Source organism: Geotrypetes seraphini, chromosome 4 (assembly GCF_902459505.1).
Source record: "Geotrypetes seraphini chromosome 4, aGeoSer1.1, whole genome shotgun sequence".
In the NCBI taxonomy this organism is placed as follows: Eukaryota; Metazoa; Chordata; class Amphibia; order Gymnophiona; family Dermophiidae; genus Geotrypetes; species Geotrypetes seraphini.
The window spans coordinates 39339453-39360999 of NC_047087.1; the positions used below are offsets into that span (position 1 = coordinate 39339453).

General features: G+C 42.3%; 1 protein-coding gene across 1 annotated transcript in view; it reads left to right on the plus strand.

The window, feature by feature from the left end:
- The window catches only part of PEPD (peptidase D), a 485574-nt gene that overhangs the window by 349526 nt on the left and 114501 nt on the right, over positions 1–21547 (plus strand). Inside the window, exon 12 of the mRNA XM_033941263.1 lies at positions 441–589. Coding sequence (XP_033797154.1) covers positions 441–589 — 149 coding nt within the window. The remainder of the gene's footprint in view (positions 1–440; positions 590–21547) is intronic.

Genomic DNA, 21547 nt, shown 5'->3' on the forward strand with positions numbered 1-21547 from the left:
GGTAGTGTTAGTGATGAGCATGGGGAAAGGTTTCACCAGGACATTGCTACAATGGAGAAACGATATCAGGGCAGATGGAATTCATCAATGCTGGCTGACTATTGTTGGGCATTAATTAGAGATGCTCCTAATCTCGTTTATAAATGCACTTCAACAGCAAAATGATTCTAGAAAATAATATTTATAGGAACCTTTAAATCGGCTCTATTCATTACATTATGACTTTTCATGCTATAAATTTTTGCAATTTGTTCAAAAACTCTACTTGATGGGAGAAAACTGAGGCTATTTTCATACACAGGAGGTAAAATCTATAAAGTAAACCTAATTTTCTTCTTGCCCCAGAAAACAAGTTAAAATTTGCTGTGCAGTCATGAATAATGCTACTTTGACATTATGATGCAATTGATTTTTTTTTGTTGTGTTGTATTTTTTTCTAGCTTGTTTGACATGGGAGGAGAGTATTATTGCTATGGATCTGATATCACCTGCACCTTCCCAGCAAATGGAAAGTTTACTTCTGACCAGAAGGCAATCTATGAAGCTGTGCTGAGGTCATCTCGTGCTGTGATGAAAGCTGTCAAACCAGGTAACAGAACTACGTACCTCTGAACTATCATATTCATGATCTTTCAGAACAGTATTATCAGGACGTGGGAGAATGAACAAATGAATTATTTTGCAAAGCTGCTTGTGAGAGCAGTGCAAGGTTCAATGCACAAGCCTGTCACATTCAGAATCCTATTCTTAAGAGTCCTCATTACTAATGGATTTTCTCAGGAAGCAGAACATAATATCACTCCATAAAGCAGGATCATAAGATCCGTCTTTTCTGCTCTGTTTGCTGCTTTTTTTGCAATGACCTAGACCAATTTGTCTCAACCTAGCCAACCAAGCCAATCAGGTTTGCATGCACTACTTCCTCGGGATGCAAATCTATCTCATGCTATATTTGTATTCATTGTGGACACCGGCTGGGGTTTCCTCGGAAAAGTTTGAGAATCGCTGGACTAAGGAATAGTTGGATAATTAAGGGAAGAAAACATATTAGAAAGAAACATGGATTGAGGGGGAGCCAGAGAACCAGTGACTATCTTAGATTGACAGTGCAAGGCAGAACATGTTCACTACCAACACACAATCATACACTAATACATACGTTGAGGAGCATAATTTTAAAAAAACTGTCTTAAATCCCTTTTTGGCCTAAGGCCCTAGGTGCCCAAAATAGGCAGCAGGGCCTAAGGGATCTGGCCAATTGGAATCTTAGGCCATTCACAAAACACATCCCAGAATGCATGGAGTCAGGCCTAAGATTCTAGTTGGCCCAGGCGCCTAAGGCCCCCTCTTATGTCTAAAACCCTGTTCGATTATCGGTACTTGGACGACCTGTCTTTTTGATCATCCAAGTGCCAATTTAGGCGGGTTTTTATATGTATTTTCATTTCAATTATGTACTTCATGGTGTTCTGTGATTGTTTCACCTCACAAAATGGCCATTTTAGGAACTGCAGCAATCACAGAATATTTCCCCTGATGCAGCAGCTTTGCAACACTGGGAAACCCGGTTGGGAATTAGATTGCCTTTTGTTACTGGGATTGATGATGGCTGTTTTCAAGATTCAACTTGATTGAGTTAAGTATATTATTAATATTGAATATTTACAGAAATTTTTTATTGAACAATTTTGTTTTGCATTATGAAGGATTTTTACTAAGACTTTTTTGATTCTTCAATACAAATATTATTCTATTTGTATTGAACTGCTTATAAAGTGGACTTTTTTTGACCAATGGTGGTGTGATAAAACAACTACAAACAGTTCAAAACACAGTGCTAAGACTTATCTATTCATTGAGGAAACATGACCACAACACAGCGGCATACCTCGACTCACACTGGCTCCCAATACAAGCAAGAATACTATTCAAATTCTACTGCCTACTATTTAAAACCATAAATGGAGACAGCCCAGCCTACCTAAAGAACCGCCTAATCCAAACTACCTCAACCAGACGTAGGAGAACCCACAAACCGTTCACGCATCACCCAATCAGAGACGTCAAACAAAAAAAACTGTATGATGGCCTTCTATCCACACAAGCAGCAAAACTAGACTACCAACTCTCCAATTTACTGATAACGACCCCAGACTACAAATCGTTCAGAAAAGAAATAAAAAACATGCTTGAAGACAAGCTAACACCGCAAGACTCGTCCCAATTCTCTAAAGCAACCCGCTGTACTCTTCAATTCCTTTTGTAATCCGTCTTGAACCGCAAGGTAAAGGCGGAATAGAAGTCACTAATGTAATGTAATTTTCGCTCCTTGTTGTTTGATTTGGAGCTTGAATTGTGGTAGAAACCTGGAATGCTCTTCCAGAGGCTGTTATAGGGGAAAACACCTTTCAGGGATTCAAGACAAGGTTGGATAAGTTCCTACTGCAACAGAACATACGCAAGTAAAGCTAGTCTCTAATAGGGCACTGGTCTGTGATCTAAGGGCCACCGCGTGAGCGGACTGCTGAGCACGATGGACCACTGGTCTGACCCAGCAGCAGCAATTCTTATGTTTTGTTTTTGGGTAGTTGAAATTGCCCGTTATTTTGTTGCTAGACCTTTGTTGTTTGTTTTTGTGGTTCATAGACATAATCGCGGAAGACAAAGGCGCGCGCCGACAATTGAGCGCAAGACGGAGGCGCGCGCCAAAGAAAATTACTGTTTTTTAGGGTGTCCGACGGGGGTTTTTGTTGGGGAGCCCCCCACTTTACTTAATACAGATCGCGGCAGCGTTGTGGGGGGTTTGGGGGGTTGTAACCCCCCACATTTTACTGGAAACTTAATTTTTTTCCTGAAAAACAGGGGAAAAGTGAAGATTTCAGTAAAATGTGGGGGGTTACAACCCCCCAAACCACCCACAATGCCCCCACAACGCGGCACGATCTGTATTAAGTGGTGGGGTTCCCCCCCACGCCCCCCCCGTCGGAGCCCCTAAAAACAGTAATTTTCTTCGGCGCACGCCTCCGCGCTGCGCTCAATTGTCTGCGTGCGCCTTTTTCCATGGCGCACTTTTGACCTGACACCATTTTTGTTGTTGTTTTTGTGCATTGATACACTTGGAAGAAAAATAAAAATGCCTACCATAACCTTAAATGTATTGAGATATTAACAATTGGTTATCTGATCACATGAATGTGTTTGCATTTAATTTATCAAAATCCAGAAAGGAAATGTGAATGATGGAGGCCAGAGTATCATTTAATGCTGTAGTCTCATCACAGCTATTTTCTACGAGATCAGAATAAATATGCTCATCTAATCAAATGATAGAAATCTAGAGATAAAATAAGGAAGACTTGAGGATAGAGAATGGCACGGAGACAATTTTATCTCCGTCCCTGCAGGAACTCAATTTCCCTGTCCTGTCCCCGTGGGTTTTGTCGCTATCCCTGCCCCATTCCTGTAAGCTCTGCTTTAACCGCACAAGCCTCGAACACTTATGATTTTAAAGTGTTTGAGGCTTGTGCAGATGAGGTCAGAGCTTGCAGGAATGGGGCAGGGACAGGAAAAGAACTCACCGGGATAGGACAGGAAAATGAGTTTCCGTGGGGATGAGGAAAAATTTGTCCCCATGTCATTCTCTACTTGAGGGGCCAGTTGGGCTTTATCTACTACTGTTAGTCATTTACTGTGCTACTGTTTCATGATTTTGTGCTAAGAGAAATTGAAAGCATTATGAAAACCTTTATAAATAGGATTTTTTTTTTTTTTTTTTTAGGATTGTAAAGGGTTTGAACAGTGAAATAATTATTGGGAGCTCATGACTTATTGCACACAAACATTTTCTGGTGGCCAAGTTTTCAATTTATAATGAAAAGAGAGGAGCCAGCATAAAACTTAAAAAAAAATAAAAAGCTGCTTCATGTGTGTTTGTGCTCCAGTAGCATTCAAGATGAGCTAAAAGATTGGAATCTTGTAATGTAACCCAACACACTGCTCGTAATCCAGCTGTATCCCACTAAGTGTGCTTTGTCAGACTGCAGAGATTTGTTAGGAAATCTTAACCATTTTCTATCCTCCTGGTAAGAAGTACCTGGAGCTATTTTGCTTGGTACTTTTTGGTTCTATTGGTTTCATCTTTTGATCCATATGTAAATTTTCCAGGATGCACAGTTGAGAATGCCAACCTGCACAGCTACAGTAAATTCATATTTTGCATTTTAATTCACCTTATACCATAATAGAACATCTTAGAAATATTTCCCTACTGTTAATATTCTGTCAAGTATCTTAATCATAAATAGTTAGCTTTAAATGACCTGCTTTTGATAACTATTCTGTTCTTTTGGGCTATAATATACAAGAATCCACACTTGATCTTTAGATACATAAGAACATAAGAGCTGCCATACTGAGACAGACTGAAGGCCCATCAAGCCCAGTAGCCTGTTTCCGAAAGTGGCCAACCAAGGTCACAAGTACCTGGCCAAATCCCAATCATATTTTATGCTGCTTATGCTAGGAATAAGCAGTGGATTTCCCCATGTCCCCATGACTTCTCTTTTAGGAAGTGATCCAAACCATTTTTAAATCCTGCTAAGTTAACTTCTTTCCAAAAGAAACGAAACTTGTTCTTGACACTTCTTTTATTGTTCAGTTAATCCTTTAAAAAAAACAATGTCCACATTTGTCATGGAGGACCCAACATAGGCCGTGTTTCGGCAAAATACACCTTCTTCAGGGATCCTATAGTATTGATTTTGAGAAAATATGATATGAGTATTTTAAAGCAGTAAGCAAATGGTGCCCAGTGAAGTATGTTTTTTTTGTTACTTCAGGACATAAGAACATAGACTAGCCATACTGGTTCAGACCAATGGCCCATCTAGCCCAGTATCCCGTCTTCACGGTGATCTACCATCTGCATGTTAGTATTATTTAGCGGATTAATTGAACCTTATTAAGGTGCTCGGAATTTTAGACTAGGGAAAAAGAAAGGGGATGGGACTTGATCTACTGCCTTTCTGTGGTTACAATCCTGTATTATATACAGCAGGGCTGCCCAAGTCCGGTCCTCGAGATCTACTGGCAGGCCAGGTTTTCAGGCTATCCACAATGAATATGCATGAGAAAGATTTGCCTGCACTGCCTTCTTGGTATGCAAATCTCTCTCATGCATATTCATTGTGGATATCCTGAAAACCTGGCCCGCCAGTAGATCTCGAGGACCGGACATGAGCAGCCCTGATATACAGGAACTTATTTTGTACCTGGGGCAATGGAGGGTTAAGTGACTTGCCCAGAGTCACAAGGAGCTGAATTGATTGAATTTGTGCTCTATCCCTATTATAACAGGGACGATTAACGATGTTGTCTTGACATGTCTATGTTATATGTAATAATCGGAGGGAAACAAGATTTATGTATATGTGATATGGAAATCGCATAGTTGTATGCAGTATATAATTTTTTTAATAAAAAATAAATAAATAGGTTCTCAGTAGAGAGTCTTAGGATGATAGTATATGCTTTGTTTAGTGTTTGATTCTTAGCAAGTAATTAAATACAATAAGAATATGTAATAAACAGTTCTCCTGTTATTCTAATTAGAATAATATTGGGGGATATTTATTTTAATTTTGTATGTGCTGTCTTACAGTAGCAAAAGTAAAAGTAGGGAAGGGACACAGTCAACCAACAGTGAGAACAATTAATTTATTAAAAGTTCAACATATGTAACATATATATATATATCAAGCCTAATAATAATAATTTATTTATATGCCGCCATACCAGGGAGGTTCTAAACGGCTCATAACAAGGAGAACAATACATACATTCCAATAAAAAGCATCCCGATAAAATACAAGAAGGAAGGCAATATATACATTTCAATAGAATGCATCAAAATAAAAAGTACAGACTATGTAGATAAAAATGCAAAGGGATAAAATGAAAACATAGTTAAAATTAAAAGCACGCATTAAGATACCTGGACCTTAACACGATCCGTGTTTCAGCTGGAACAGCCGTCCTCGGGGGTATATGACTGAAGCCTATAAAACAGAGCAGCAAAAATGTGTGTCCAAATCTATTAGGCTTGCTATATATATATTTTATATATGTTGTACTTTTAATAAATATATTTTTCTCACTGTTGATTGACTGTGTCCCTTCCCCACTTCTACTTTTGTCTACATTTTTTCCTTTTTTGGGTGGGATACAGTCTTACATTAAAACATTTTAATGTACACTGTTGGAAAATTTCACCTGCTAAAAGCTGACAGCCGGCCCACTCCTGCTATAACTCAGGTTCCCAAACTTTTTATAGAATCAGCTCAGGTTTTCCCTCCAAGTTTTTCAGTCCCCTCGGTGCTCACCCAAAGCCCATTGGTTCAAAGGACACATAAATGATACTTTGTCTCTTCTGTGCCCCTGGTGCCGTACTTCAAAATGGAGCCATTGTAAAGTCTGTCATTGCCATGTTGGAGAACGATATTGGCATGGAAAGAGTAGCTGCGTATCACTCTTGTCTGCATTGAATCTTGGGCTTTTAGGTAAGTGCATGAAGATGTGGATTAAAAGAATGGCCGAGGAGGGTTTTTTTGTGGGTGGAGGTGAGGGGGGTTGGTTAAAAGTTTGGTTGAGCATGAAACTGGCTGTAAACAAAGTCATAGGCAAATGAATTAAATTTTGACCTTTTTTAATTTAGGAAATGTTGGCATTTAAATGACAGCACATCATTTCCTTTAGTGCTGCTTTAAGAGAAATTGAAGGCTTTAATTTCATATTCCCCCTCCAAAAAAGAGGGAAAAACCCCTGTGTAATATCACTGCTCTGGTCTTTGACTACCTGTTTACAAGTATTTCAATATCATCATTGATATGAGGTGTAATCAGCACAGAATAGAACGCATGTGAAGGGGCATAATCAAAACATACGTCTAAGTCCGATTTGGACGTAGGGCGCTAGATGCCCAAAGTCGGCAGTGGATAAAGGTCCATTTTCAAAAAATACATCTACAATTTATTTTTCCAAAAATCGTCTATCTGGACATCTGTGTTTATACCACATTTTCAACAAAAATTTTGTCCAAGTCCCAAACTCCCAGAACTAGATCATTCAGACATGGGAAGGGCCAGTCTTGTAATGGACTGGCTACCCAGACATAGCAACAGGTACTTAGAGGGCACCTTAGAGGGCTGGCACTTATACCTGTTTTTACATCGTCTAACTCGCAACGCTTAAGTTTTGTCCAGGATGTCTAGTAAAACATTTGACTATCACTGCAGCATGACTTTGTCTAGGTAGGCCCCCATTCCGCCCTCATACTGCTCTAACCACTCCTCTAGATACGTCCCTTTCAGCTCTGGGTGAACAGCGGCATTCAGAGACATAAAAAAAATCCTGCGACAACGTCCAGAAAGTCAGTTTGATTATCAGCACCTGTCTTTTAGGTTGTCCACCTGCTCTTTTAGGTTGTCCAAGGAAACTCGGACTGTGGAGCAAGCCTGGTCCCTATTCAAGGACACAGTAAACAAGGCACAAAACCTATATATACCAAGATTAAGGAAAGGTTCCAAGAAGAATCAGACAAAGGACCCTGCATGGATAACCAGTGAAGTAAAGAAAGTGATAGGAGACAAGAAAAAATCATTTCGGAAGTGGAAAAAGGACAAAACTGAAGGAGACTGGAGAGAGCACAGGAAGCAACAAAAAGAATGTCACCGAGTAGTCAGGAAAGCCAAGAAAGAGTATGAGGAGAGACTAGCCAAGGAAGCAAGAAATTTCAAACCATTTTTCCGATATGTGAAAGGGAAACAGCCAGCGAGGGAGGAGGTGGGGCCCCTGGATGAGGGTGACCGGAAGGGAGTGGTGAAAGAGGAAAAAGAGGTGGCTGGTAGGATAAACAAGTTCTTCTCATCGGTCTTTACAATAGAGGACACATCCAGTGTGCCAGAACCGGAAAAAATCTTCAGGGGAGATCGAGAGGGGAAATTATCATGCATGGAGGTAAGCCTTGAAGACGTTCTCAGGCAGATAGATAGATTAAGAACGGACAAAGCTCCGGGCCCAGACGGGATCCACCCGAGAATACTGAAAGAGCTCAGAGATGAAACAGCAGAGTTACTGCAGCATATTTGCAACCTGTCCTTGAGAACAGGGGTAATCCCAGAGGACTGGAAGATAGCGAATGTTACACCGATCTTCAAAAAAGGATCGAGAGGCGACCCGGGAAACTACAGACCGGTGAGCTTAACCTCTGTTCCGGGGAAGATGGTTGAATCAATGATCAGGGAAGGTATCAATGAGCATATAGAAAAAAATAATCTGATGAGATCGAGCCAGCATGGTTTCTGTAAAGGCCGATCATGCCAGACAAATCTACTGCATTTCTTTGAGGGGATAAGTAAGCAATTGGACCAAGGTGACCCAGTAGACATTATATATCTAGATTTCCAAAAAGCCTTTGACAAGGTGCCCCATGAACGCTTACTGAAGAAACTGTGGAGTCACGGGGTGGAAGGGAACGTGTATAGATGGATCAAAAATTGGCTGGCGGACAGGAAACAGAGGGTAGGAGTAAAGGGGCACTACTCTGACTGGATAGGGGTCACAAGTGGTGTTCCGCAAGGGTCAGTGCTGGGACCATTGCTGTTCAATATATTTATTAATGATCTAGAAACGGGGACAAAGTGCGAAGTTATCAAGTTCGCGGATGACACAAAACTCTCCAGCAGGGCCAGAACTGTTGAGGAATGCAAAGAACTGCAGAGCGACCTGAACAAACTGAGTGAGTGGGCAAAAAAATGGCAGATGAGCTTCAATGTGGAGAAATGTAAGGTCTTGCACATAGGGAAGGGGAACTCCATGTACAGCTATACGATGGGAGGGAGGGTACTCGGGGAAGGCAGCCAAGAAAAAGATCTGGGGGTATTGGTGGATAACACAATGAAGCCGGTGGCACAATGTGCAGCGGCCTCAAAAAAAGCGAACAGAATGTTGGGCATTATCAAAAAAGGTATCACTACCAGAACAAAAGAAGTTATCCTGCCACTGTATCGAGCAATGGTGCGCCCACATCTGGAATACTGCGTCCAATACTGGTCGCCGTACCTCAAGAAGGACATGGCAATACTCGAGAGGGTCCAGAGGAGGGCAACGAGGATGATAAAGGGTATGGAGAACCTTTCATATGCCGAACGGTTGGACAGGCTGGGGCTCTTTACCCTGGAGAAGCAGAGACTGAGAGGGGACATGATAGAAACTTATAAAATCATGAAAGGCATAGAGAAGGTGGAGAGGGACAGATTCTTTAGACTAGCAGGGACAACTAAAACAAGAGGTCATTCAGAAAAACTGAGAGGAGACAAATTCATAACGAATGCAAGGAGGTTCTTCTTCACTCAGAGGGTGGTGGACACCTGGAACGCGCTTCCCGGAGAGGTGATAGGACAGAGTACAATTCTGGGGTTCAAAAAGGGACTGGATGACTTCCTGGAAGTGACGGGGATAACAGGGTACAGATAGAGGTTTACCTTACAGGACATTGAGCGAATAGGGTATGGATATTTTAGGTTAGGTAGGGAACACTTTCAGGTCATGGACCTGGGGGGCCGCCGCAGGAGCGGATTGCCGGGCAAGATGGACCCCTGGTCTGACCCGGCAGAGGCAACGCTTATGTTCTTATGTTCTTATGTACATGGGCAGGTTTTTAGACTTGTTTAAGTTTTGATTATGAGCCCCATAGAGTCCATTCTTCCTGAAGCTTACAAATGTCCAAACAGGTAAGCAGCATACAGAGACAACAAAGAAATGGCTTTGAGCTAGAAAAGTGCAACATCATTGGGAATTTAGTCTTTATTACTTCTCCCCTGTTCTTCATAGCAATATTCTCAATGGATCAGGGGAAGTTCAGTTTTATAACTGGGTCAAAGGTCACTCGTGAAACTAAACAGGATTCTACAAATACATATGTCAAAACTTTTAATTTGATACTTTGGTTGTGAAAGCATTCCCCCCCTCCCCCAAGTTAGTGGATGCCAAAAGGAATTTACAATGTGTTATATAGATAATCTTGCATATTAGTTACTAATTGTCTCGTAAACCAAGCTTTTAATTATCACATAAAGATTTACATAGGACAAGAGACAGCATTTAGTAATTGCAGGAGAAAGCAATGGGCATAATGTAGAAATGTCTCAATTTTATTAAACTTTCATTTTGCCAAAAAATGTGTTTATATTTTTTTAAGAAGCAATTGCCATGGTGACCTTTGATATCCTGGCAATGATGATACTTGCACATATTTCTAAGCTATTAATGCAATCCTGGATTTTCAGAAAAAAAGCTTTATGCCCAAAGTACATTTGTCCTAATTCTACCTTATCAGTTTCTACCCACCAGACACTGAGCACATGGAACTTTGGTTTATTGCTGCCAATTTTAACACGTGTTGAACCCATTGGCATTGATCCTGTAAATCTACCCAGCTAACCCATAAAATCCTCCAATTACTAGGCTGAAAGTAGACAGATGAGTTTCCTGAGCCTGCTCCCAACACTTAACATTTTGCACAGAAATGTACAAACCGTGCGTAATCCTGCTTGCAGAATATCCAAGGATGCCTTTCAGTGACAAAAGAGAGCAGACCAAATGCTGATTAGACTCCTCCAAGTTTGTTTATGCTCTCAAGTGCTGTATAACCATTCTTGGAGCTTCATAAAACATTCAAATAGCAAATGGTGGTAACTTTGAACATCTGTCTTGACTGTGGTGCTGTTAGATTACGGAGTGCATATGAGCCAGAAGGTAACACCTGAAGCAAAATCACTCTCTGAGCAACTAGACAGAAGCTGGTTCTGTGAAGTTCTTTTGCTTGTGTTGTACTGGCATTAAAGGCAGCTGGGTAATGAAAGTATTCAATAAATTAGACGTTACAGACAAAGGATTTCAGAATAATTATAGAATATCCTTCCGTTAGTATGTTAAGGATTACTGCAAAGGGCTTTAGTGGGCCTTTATTTGTGTGTGTCCCAATTTTCCATTTTTTCTGTTAATAGCTGTGCACTAATGTTACTATTAACAAGAATTACTGCATGAGCACTTACCAACACCTATTTTGTAAGTGGTAGGGACTCAAGCGGTAATCCTGTGCTAACCAGTTAGCACATGGTAATGCCAACACCTATTCTCTGCCTCCCACTCCCAAACACATTTTCTTGAACAAAAATTTTAAAACCTTTTTAGATCACAATTAACACACACTGATTTGGAACTTAACTGCAAGATGCCTAAGCACATCACATGTTAAGCCATTTTATGCTATTGGAAAGCATGTACTAGCTCTTACCACAGCTTAGTAAAAGGACTCCTTGTCTGTAATTTATTTATACCACCTACAAGCCCGAAAGTTAACAAAATTATATACTTTCAGGTACTGTGAGTATTTTTCTATCCCTGAAGGATGCATTATTTGTTAAATTTGAAATGCTGCGCTTAAAGTAACATACCAGGTAGGTACAATGAAAGATTAGGTTCTTACCTTGATAATCTTCTTTCTGTTAGAAGACATTGGATTCTATACTATAGCTGTTGCTTCCCACTAATCGCAAATCTGCAAAGGGTGTTACTCAGAAACTCTGAACTCCTTCCATTCTGCAGTGAAGAACAGCTCTCTCTTCAGTTAGTACCAAAGCAATCGAATTCCACTAAAACAGAAGAAAAGAGGAGGGGCATGATGAACTACTCCTCAAAAGCATCACACTACACTTCTTTGCATTGAATTTTAGTTGCCAAACATTACACCATTCTTCTAACTTTTGCAGATCCTTTTGAATGTTTTCCACCCCCTCTGGGGTGTCCATTCCGTTACAAATCTTGTATCATTGCAAAATAGCAAACCTTACCTTTTAACTCTTCAGCAATGTCGCTTACAAATATATTTAACAGAATTGGCCCTAACACTCCACTACTCACGTTTCTTTCCGCCAAGCAAATTCCATTAACCACCACTCTCTGACATGTGTCCATCAACCAGTTTCTAATCCAGTTCACCACTTTAGGTCCTAAATTCTGCTTGTCAGGTTTACTCAACAGCCTCCTATGCGGAACTGTGTCAAAGGCTTTGCTGAAATCTAAGTAAATTACATCTAACTCACAACCTCGATCCAATTCTCTGTTCACCTAGTCAAAGAATTCAATCAGATTTGTTTGGCATGATTTATCTTTAGTTAAAACCATGTTGCCTCGTTCTTTACAGGCGAGGGAGCAATTGGTGGTGGTCTTTCTGTTTTTTTACCTAACAATCCACCTGATATAGGGTTTTCATTGAGTTTCTGGATTCGAGGATCTTTTTTGAGAGGTATTCTTTCTTTTCTTATCTTAATATAGGTTCCGTTGATTTTGTGCCAGGCTTTTCTACTCTCCTCATCTTTGTCTGATTTCCTACATTTTCTTTTGAGTTTTCTTTTCACTTAAGTTTCATCTGAGTGGGTGAATCCATCTTTTCTTTTGTTAGGTTTGCATAATTATAATGATGCTACATTCTCAAGACTGCAGTCCAGTGCTTCGTCCCAGAGTCTTACCCATTCTGTGAGGGTTAGTGTCGCTGAAAATAACTAGTTAGCACTGAACTGAAAACCTACTATTTTAGGGGTATTCGGGGGGCAGAGTCAGTTCTTGGCTGGTTAAGTGCCGAAATTTGGCACTTAACTGATCAGGTTAACTGCATAAATACATAGGATTGCATAAAAGTCTGTCCTGTCTATATGCGGTAACCTATAGCTGGTTAAGTGCTAAATATCATACTTACCTTGTTATATTTTAGCTGGCTCAACAAACCTGACCCACCCAGGTTTATGCTTCGTGGCACTTGTGTGCTAAACAATTTTGGCACTTATTTTATAGAATATCACCTTGCACATGTAAATGACATCTAAATTTAGGTATGCCTTATAAAATTGCCTTAATTTTCTGGACTACAACTCTTATAATTGCTGGCATTTATGCATAGAAGCAGTGAGATTGGCATTTACACGTGTAGAACACAAGCACTTACACACAAAAGCTGCCACATGATGATAGATTTTTCCAAACATAGAAACATAGAAATAGACGGCAGATAAGGGCCCACGGCCCATCTAGTCTGCCCACCTTAATGTCCCTCCCCTACCTTTGCCCTGTGAATAGATCCCATGTGCCGATCCCATTTGGCCTTAAAATCAGGCACGCTGCTGGCCTCAATCACCTGTAATGGAAGACTATTCCAGCGATCAACCACTCTTTCAGTGAAAAAGAATTTCCTGGTGTCACCTCGTAGTTTCCCGCCCCTGATTTTCAACGGATGCCCTCTTGTTGTCGTAGGACCCTTGAAAAAGAAGATATCTTCCTCCGCCTCGATGCGGCCCTTAAGATACTTGAACGTCTCGATCATGTCCCCCCTCTCTCTGCGCTCCTCGAGCGAGTATAGCTGTAATTTGTCAAGCCGTTTTTCGTATGGTAGATCCTTGAGTCCCGAGACCATCCGGGTGGCCATTCTTTGCACCGACTCCAGTCTCAGCACATCCTTGCGATAATGCGGCCTCCAGAATTGCACACAGTATTCCAGGTGGGGCCTCACCATGGATCTATACAATGGCATAATGACTTCCGCCTTACGACTGACGAAACCCCTTCGTATGCAGCCCATGATTTGTCTTGCCTTGGACGAAGCCTGCTCCACTTGATTGGCAGACTTCATGTCCTCACTGACGATTACCCCCAAGCCTCGTTCTGCTACCGTTTTTGCTAGGATCTCGCCATTAAGGGTATAAGACTTGCATGGATTCTGGCTGCCCAGGTGCATAACTTTGCATTTTTTGGCATTGAAGTTGAGTTGCCATGTCCTAGACCATCGCTCCAGTAGGAGTAGGTCGTGCATCATGTTGTCGGGCACTGAATCTTCGTCTGTTGTGCATTTGCCCACTACATTACTCAGTTTGGCGTCATCGGCGAATAATGTTATTTTACCTCGAAGCCCTTCTGCCAAGTCTCTTATAAAGATGTTGAATAGGATTGGGCCCAAGACTGAGCCCTGTGGTACTCCACTAATCACCTCCGTCATTTCGGAGCGGGTGCCGTTCACCACCACCCTTTGGAGCCTACCTCCAAGCCAGCTCCCAACCCATTTCCATATAAACCATATAAACATGTGATTATATACTGTAGAATAGCTGCATCTGCTACAGATAGAGAAATATACATTTCACGGTGTTCCTATGTATGTTTTTACAAAAATCTATGTGTTCAGAAGATCCTTTTGCAAAATATTGGGGAACTGTGAACATCCTGACCTAGATATTCCAATTCTTATCTAGTCCTGTACAAATGAGGTTTTTGGTTTTAATTTCTCCGCAAATTCTTCCTCTGAAATTCTTGCTATCCTCTCTGGGGTTCCCCTGTCTTCAATCTCTTCCTTACTCCTTTAGCACACATTATCTAAGCCTCTGGGACTTTAGCATGTTTATGCAGACAATAATCTTCTACTATTCCCTACTAGTCCATTTGTCCCTTTCCTTTCTCCTCTCCATAATTGCCTAGAGTCTAAGTCCAATGGCTTAATTAGTCCTAAATAAGGCTCATTACCACAACCCTCCATTCCGTTTCAACTGTTTGGTATCCCCATAACCCCTGTAGAACATTTCCTCTATCTTGGTATTCTCCTGGATTCTTCACTCTCATTTCAACCACATTTTTCTCACTTGACCAGAACCAGTTTGTTTGTTTGTTTTTTAACTTCGGGTTTAGTCTTGATGCCTTTCATTCTCTAATTCCTTCACACTGTATCTCATACCTCAATTACTGTAATATTATCTATTCTGACCTCCCACACTGTTTCATTAAGAAACTTCAGTCTCTTCAAAATACAGCTATGTGGTTACTCTGTCACGCTCATCATTTTGCTCATATCACTCCTTTCCTTAAATCTCACCACTAGTTCCCAATCAAAGAATTATTTATACAGTCGACATTCTGTTAACGGGAACTCAAGCAACCAGAAAAAAAAAAATCGAAGAAATACTGTAATACTTTAAATAAAAATGAAAATAAAATCAATTTCTGGCAGAACTTTAAGTATAAACTTGGTATGCTTTGCCTACCACATGCCTGGTAGTTTGTCTGGAACAGTTTATGGTATGGCATAGTATGGGGTATAGCATTAGTTAGGCCTATTTTAAATAGTAAGCAACCAGAAACTGTTTATCTGGTATCTATCAATCCCCATGGGTGCTGGTTAACTGAGAGTCTACTGTATAATTGTGATACTGAACGTCAAAGCTCTCTGAACAGGCATTCCAGATTATATTTCTATTTTCACTATTCCCTACTTCCCTGCATGACTTCTTCAGTTGTTAAACAACCACCGCCTAATCCTTTCATATCCTAGGATTGCCCAACTTGAATCCACTAGAAATAGTGTGCTTTACTTCCTTGCCTCATGAACCTGGAACAACTTGTGAACAACTCAGTAGTGATTTAGAACAAATGCTAGGAAGTTCTTTTTTACCCAGAGGGTGGTGGACACATGGAACAAGCTTCCAGAGGAGGTGATAAGCCAGAACTCTGTACAGGGGTTCAAGAAAGGTTTGGATAGGTTCCTGGAGGATAAGGGGATAGAGGGGTACAGATAGAACTTGAGGTAGGTTATAGAAATGGTCAGTAACCACTTCACAGGTCGCGGACCTGATGGGCCGCCGCGGGAGCGGACCGCTGGGCAGGATGGACCTCTGGTCTGACCCAGTGGAGGCAACTTCTTATGTTCTTATGATTTATCTTTAAAAGTTTCAATGTAGAGCTCAAAACCTGGCTTTTTAATCAGTCTTGTACCTAATGCAGCTCTGTCACCATCACCAGCTCCAACTATTGTAACATGCCCTAAATCCTCTCTTCTACTTTTTCCTTCTTTCTAAGCCTCAATGGTAATTCTCCTCCTACCCTTTTGCCTCTTCCCTTTCTCCTTCATTTATTTATTCAATTTTCTATACCGTTCTCCCAGAACGGTTTACATTAATTTATTCAAGTACTCAAGCATTTTCCTTGTCTGTCTCAGCAGGCTCATAATCTATCTAAGGTACCTGGGGCAATGGGGGGGGGGGGGGGTTAAGTGACTTGCCCAGGGTGGGTTTGAACCCACAACCCCAGTGTGCTGAGGCTATAGCTTTAACCACTGTGCCACACTCAGCCCCTCCTTTTCCTTTACCCTAAGAATTTCTTTATTGCCTTACTTTCCCATTTTTTTTCCCAACCTCCTTGATATGATTGATATCTGTTCTTTTTTTATTGGCATTCTTTTCCTCCTTCGGTTTTAAATTATACCTCTGTGTCCTGCATGTCAGATTGTGAGCCCACCAGGAGAGACGGGGTAAAATGCTTGCGTACCTGAATAAATTCATGTAAACCGTTCTGAGCTCCCCTGGGAGAACAGTATAGAAAATTGAATAAATTTTAAAAAGTCGGTGATCTACTGAGCAGGGATTGTCAATTAAATTTGTTGTACAGCGCCGCATACACCTATCAGCCCTATATAAATGTTAAATACTAGTAGTGATTAATGATATAGAAATCTTAATTAAGCTGTAAACTGTATTTTAGAACAGTAAGTAGGGTATTAAGGAGTTGTTTAAAATCTGATGGTTCAAGATCACAAATATGTTTAGTTGAGTTTAGCTCATTCCAAGGATAGAATAATCATGTTCTTGCCAGGAGGTTTTATGAAGGGTGTGCACCTTTCAGAAAGTAAGATCTCTGTTGAACAGAATGTGTTTGGAAAAAAGGGCAAACAATCCATAAATTCTCTCAGGCTGTCATGATACTTAAAACTGCGAAGCCTGTGTTTGGAATCCTGGGCTCTTAAAAAGAAACTGCACAGGAAGCAGGCGGCAATCTGATAAACTGAGACAATATAAGTTGTATCCAGACGTATTAGTGCTGATATTGGACAGTTGCTATTTTTTCTCACTAAATTCTGTGAATAAGGATGTGGCTGTCATAATATTTCTTGTTCTTTATGTTTACTTTTGGTTTTAGTTTTGCTATGTAAAAAGTATGTACTTGGAAGATTCCAGCTCATTAAGAACCAGGCTTTATTGGGTTACAGTGGAGTGCAAAGGTTAAACAGAAAAAAAATGGAGGTAGATAAAGGTCATTTGACCTATCCAGTCTGCCCTTCTATACTTCTACTATCCCTTCCTCTCCCTTAGAGATCCTACGTACTTGTCCCAAGCTTGCTTGAATTCAGATAAGTTTTCATTTCCACCACTTGGAGACCTTTCCATGCATTCACCACCCTGTCTGTGAGGAAGTATTTTCTTAGGTTACCCCTGAGTCTGTCCCATTTCACCTTCATCGTATGCCCCCTTATTCCAGAGCTTCTTTTCAAATGAAAGAGACTTGCCTCCTGTGCATTTATGCTACCAGGGTATTTAAATGTCTCTATCTTTTCTTCCTGTCCAATCTTTCTTCCAAAGTTTACATATTGAAATCTTTGTCTGCACTATATGCTTTATGATGGCGAGCACTGAACATTTTAGTAATTGTTCTCTGGACCAACTTCAGGGGAGGAGGGCCCTGGTGTAGAAGTACACGGAGGGAGGGAGGGAAGGGGGTTCAAAAAGATGTGCATATGCCAGACTTTGGGGGGAAGAAATAATGGGTCTAAAAACAGAGGAGAGGGAGAGAGATGGTGGACAATGGGATTTAGGGAGGGAAGGAACAGAAAGGGATAGAAGTTGGACACAAGGGATCGTGTGGAGGGGGGGATAGAGATATTGGATAGTAGGGTAGTTGGGGAAAAAAAGGGAGAGATAGTGGACCTTGGGGTGGTGGGGAAGGAGGGAGAGATGCTGGATGAAAGGGTAGTTGAGAAAAGGTGGATCTGTGGATGAAAATGAAAAAAAAGGAAAGATGCTACACTTCCGGGGGAGGGAAGGGGAGGACAGAGATAGAAGATGGATGGTTAGCACAGAGAAAGAAGAAAGAAGGAAACCCTGGCAAGTAAGTTATCAGAAGACAACCAGAGTCTGGGACCAACAAGATTTGAATAATGGCCAGACAACAAAGGTAGAAAAATGATTTTATTTTCAATTTAGTGATCAAAATGTGGCTGTTTTGAGAATTTTCCCCCTGAAGGCCTGCACCTCACCCCTGAATGCCTGCACCCCATCCCTGAAGGCCTACACCACCCCCCTGAAGGTCTGCACCCCGCCCCTCCTCTGATCAGAGGCAGGATCGCGGCAGAGGGAAGACAGCTCCTGAGGCCTATAGCAACCTGCAAAGTTCGCTAAAGTAATGGCGATCCTCTCTGCACGCTGCTCCCTGCTAGAATTAGGTAAAGGGATGTGCAGGAGGCCAGGGAGAAAGCCGGACACCACAGCACTTCCCGACTGACCCTCCCCCTTCGCCCTCTAAAGCAGGAGCAGCGGCGGCCGGCCAACAAGAGGCAGCACTGCCGATCCTGCTTTAAGGGGGGAGGGTCAGTTACTGAATTGGGAGGCCGATTTTTTGTTGTTGTTGTTTTAAATCGTATCAATTCACCCAAAGTGAATCGATTCGAATCGAGCAGCACTATTCCCAACCTTGGCTCTTACTACAACAGGCAATGCACCGCTTCTGTCTCCTGTAGTAGGATGCTAAGCTCCATCCCCGCCAACCTACTAACCCCGCCCTGCCAGCAATCTGATTGGCTGGCGTTCTTCAAGAGGTAGATTAATTACACGACAGTCAGAAGGAGAAAAAAATGATCGACAAATTGGACACCCCTGCTCTATATCATATAGTAATTTATATAGCAGTAGAACCATCTGAAAATTAACTCTTTTCAATTGTCAACCAAAGCAATTGACTGAGTGATCCGATCAGCTTTTTTAGCTTTTAAAATCAGGCATAACACTGTATTTTGAAGAAACGGCAACCTATTTCTCAAATTCAGTGCAATACCACAATATATCCCCCACTTTTACAAAACCGTAGCGCGCTTTTTAGCACTGGCTATGGTGGTAACAGCTCTGGTACTCATAGAATTCCTTTGAGCATCGAAGCTGTTACCACCGCAGCCAGCACTAAAAACCACGCTAAATGAATTACAGTAATTCAACTGAGGTAAAATGATTGCTTGTTCTGCCACAGGTGCTTATTTATCTTTTTTAGCTGCTTATACTAATTGAAGTCAGTTCAAAGCAGTTTACAAAATACATTCACAACTTCTAAAACAAAGTCATATGAAGGGGTGCTGAAAAATTCGCAGCCCAACCAAGAAGGGAATGACGTGGAGCCACGAAACTTAAGTTATTCCACATATTCACCCCTTAAGTTCAACACACTTGGCACATTGTGTTTGAAGTTTCTATAACCCTTCCAAAAAATACTCTGATGTCCGGTCACTGAAATACTGCTCTGCTGCTGCAATTGCTGTCGAATCAGTCGAAAATTGTCACCCTTTCAAACTCTTTTTAATGTTTGGAAACAGAAAATAGTCAGATGGAGCAAGTTCTGGTGAGTAGGGTGGATGGGCTGTGTGTTGAAACCCCCAACTGTGTCAAAACATCCATCGTTTTGCCAGCCTTGTAAGAAGGTGCATTGTCTTAAGAACATAAGAAGTTGCCTCCGCTGAGGCAGACCAGAGGTCCATCTCGCCCAGCGGTCCGCTCCTGCGGCGGCCCATCAGGCCCATTGCCTGATCAGTGGTCCCTGGCTATTCCCATAACTTGCCTCTCACTCCTATCCCTGTACCTACCTCTACTCTTATCTGTACCCCTCAATCCCTTTGTCCTCTAGGAACCTATCTAAACCTTCTTTGAAGCCCTGCAACGTGCTCCTGCTTATCACAGCCTCCGGAAGCGCGTTCCATGTATCCACCACTCTATGAGTGAAAAAGAACTTCCTAGCGTTTGTTCTAAATCTGTCCCCTTTCAACTTCTCCGAGTGCCCCCTTGTACTTGTGGTTCCCCATAATTTGAAAATCTGTCCACGTTTTCTATGCCCTTCATAATCTTGAAGGTTTCTATCATGTCTCCTCTAAGTCTCCGCTTCTCCAGGGAGAACAGCCCCAGCTCTTTCAGCCTGTCAGTATATGAGAGGTTTTCCATACCCTTTATTAGCTTTGTTGCTCTTCTCTGGACTCCCTCAAGTACTGGTCCTTCTTGAGGTACGACGACCAGTACTGGACACAGTACTCCAGATGCGGGCGCACCATTGCACAATATAGTGGCAGGATGACTTCCTTCGTCCTGGTCGTGCTACAAAAAGAGAACTCCTTTCCACAGCTTCTCTCTCCTTTTTTCTTTCAATGCCTCCTTTAATTGGCACAGTAAGTTACAGTAGTATTCTGCATTAATTGTTTGGCCCCTTGGAAGATAGTCATTACAACACCTTCCTGATCCCAAAACACTGTGACCATGACCTTTCCTGCTGACTTCTGGGTCTTGAATTTCCTTGATCTTGGATATCATGAGTGCCACCATTACATGAATAGTTGTTTTGTCTCAGGATCATACATTAGTGGCTTGACCATGTTTCATCAACAGAACCTAGTCATTCCAAAACATTGGCACCAGCTCACTGAAAATGCTGCAAAATCAACTTGGAAGTGTCCACTTGATGTCATTTCTCATCAGCCTTCAAACATTTGGGTACCCACTTGGCTGACAGCTTCTGCATACACAGCTGCTCATGGATTATATACCCAAATGCTCCCTGGATTTCTATCGTGTTTCGGAGATTGTTTCAGCTGATATTTGCTGATCTGCCCAAATCAGGTCATGGAGTTGTCACAGTTTGAGGCCTGCCAGACCTTGCTGCACCTTCAATCTTAAAATTTCCACGCTTCAGTGCCCAGGCTCCCCCTTAAAAGGCAGGAAGCCTGAGCACGAGGCAGACCGCGGCGGCGTTCGGACCAGCTCTGTTTTGTTTTGTTTTGTGCTTGCAGGGCAGGATCGGGAGGCGGAGAGGAACAGACCAGGGCTGAGAGGAGAGACACAGGGGCGGCCAGGAAGGGAGAAAGGCTGATCGGGGTAGCGGCGAGAGATAGCTCCGCCCTCCCCCACCGCGTCAGAGGTCGCTTCAGTGCCCAGGCTCCCCCTTAAAAGGCAGGAAGCCTGAGCACGAGGCAGACCGCGGCGGCGTTCGGACCAGCTCTGTTTTGTTTTGTTTTGTGCTTGCAGGGCAGGATCGGGAGGCGGAGAGGAACAGACCAGGGCTGAGAGGAGAGACACAGGGGCGGCCAGGAAGGGAGAAAGGCTGATCGGGGTAGCGGCGAGAGATAGCTCCGCCCTCCCCCACCGCGTCAGAGGTCGCTTCAGTGCCCAGGCTCCCCCTTAAAAGGCAGGAAGCCTGAGCACGAGGCAGACCGCGGCGGCGTTCGGACCAGCTCTGTTTTGTTTTGTTTTGTGCTTGCAGGGCAGGATCGGGAGGCGGAGAGGAACAGACCAGGGCTGAGAGGAGAGACACAGGGGCGGCCAGGAAGGGAGAAAGGCTGATCGGGGTAGCGGCGAGAGATAGCTCCGCCCTCCCC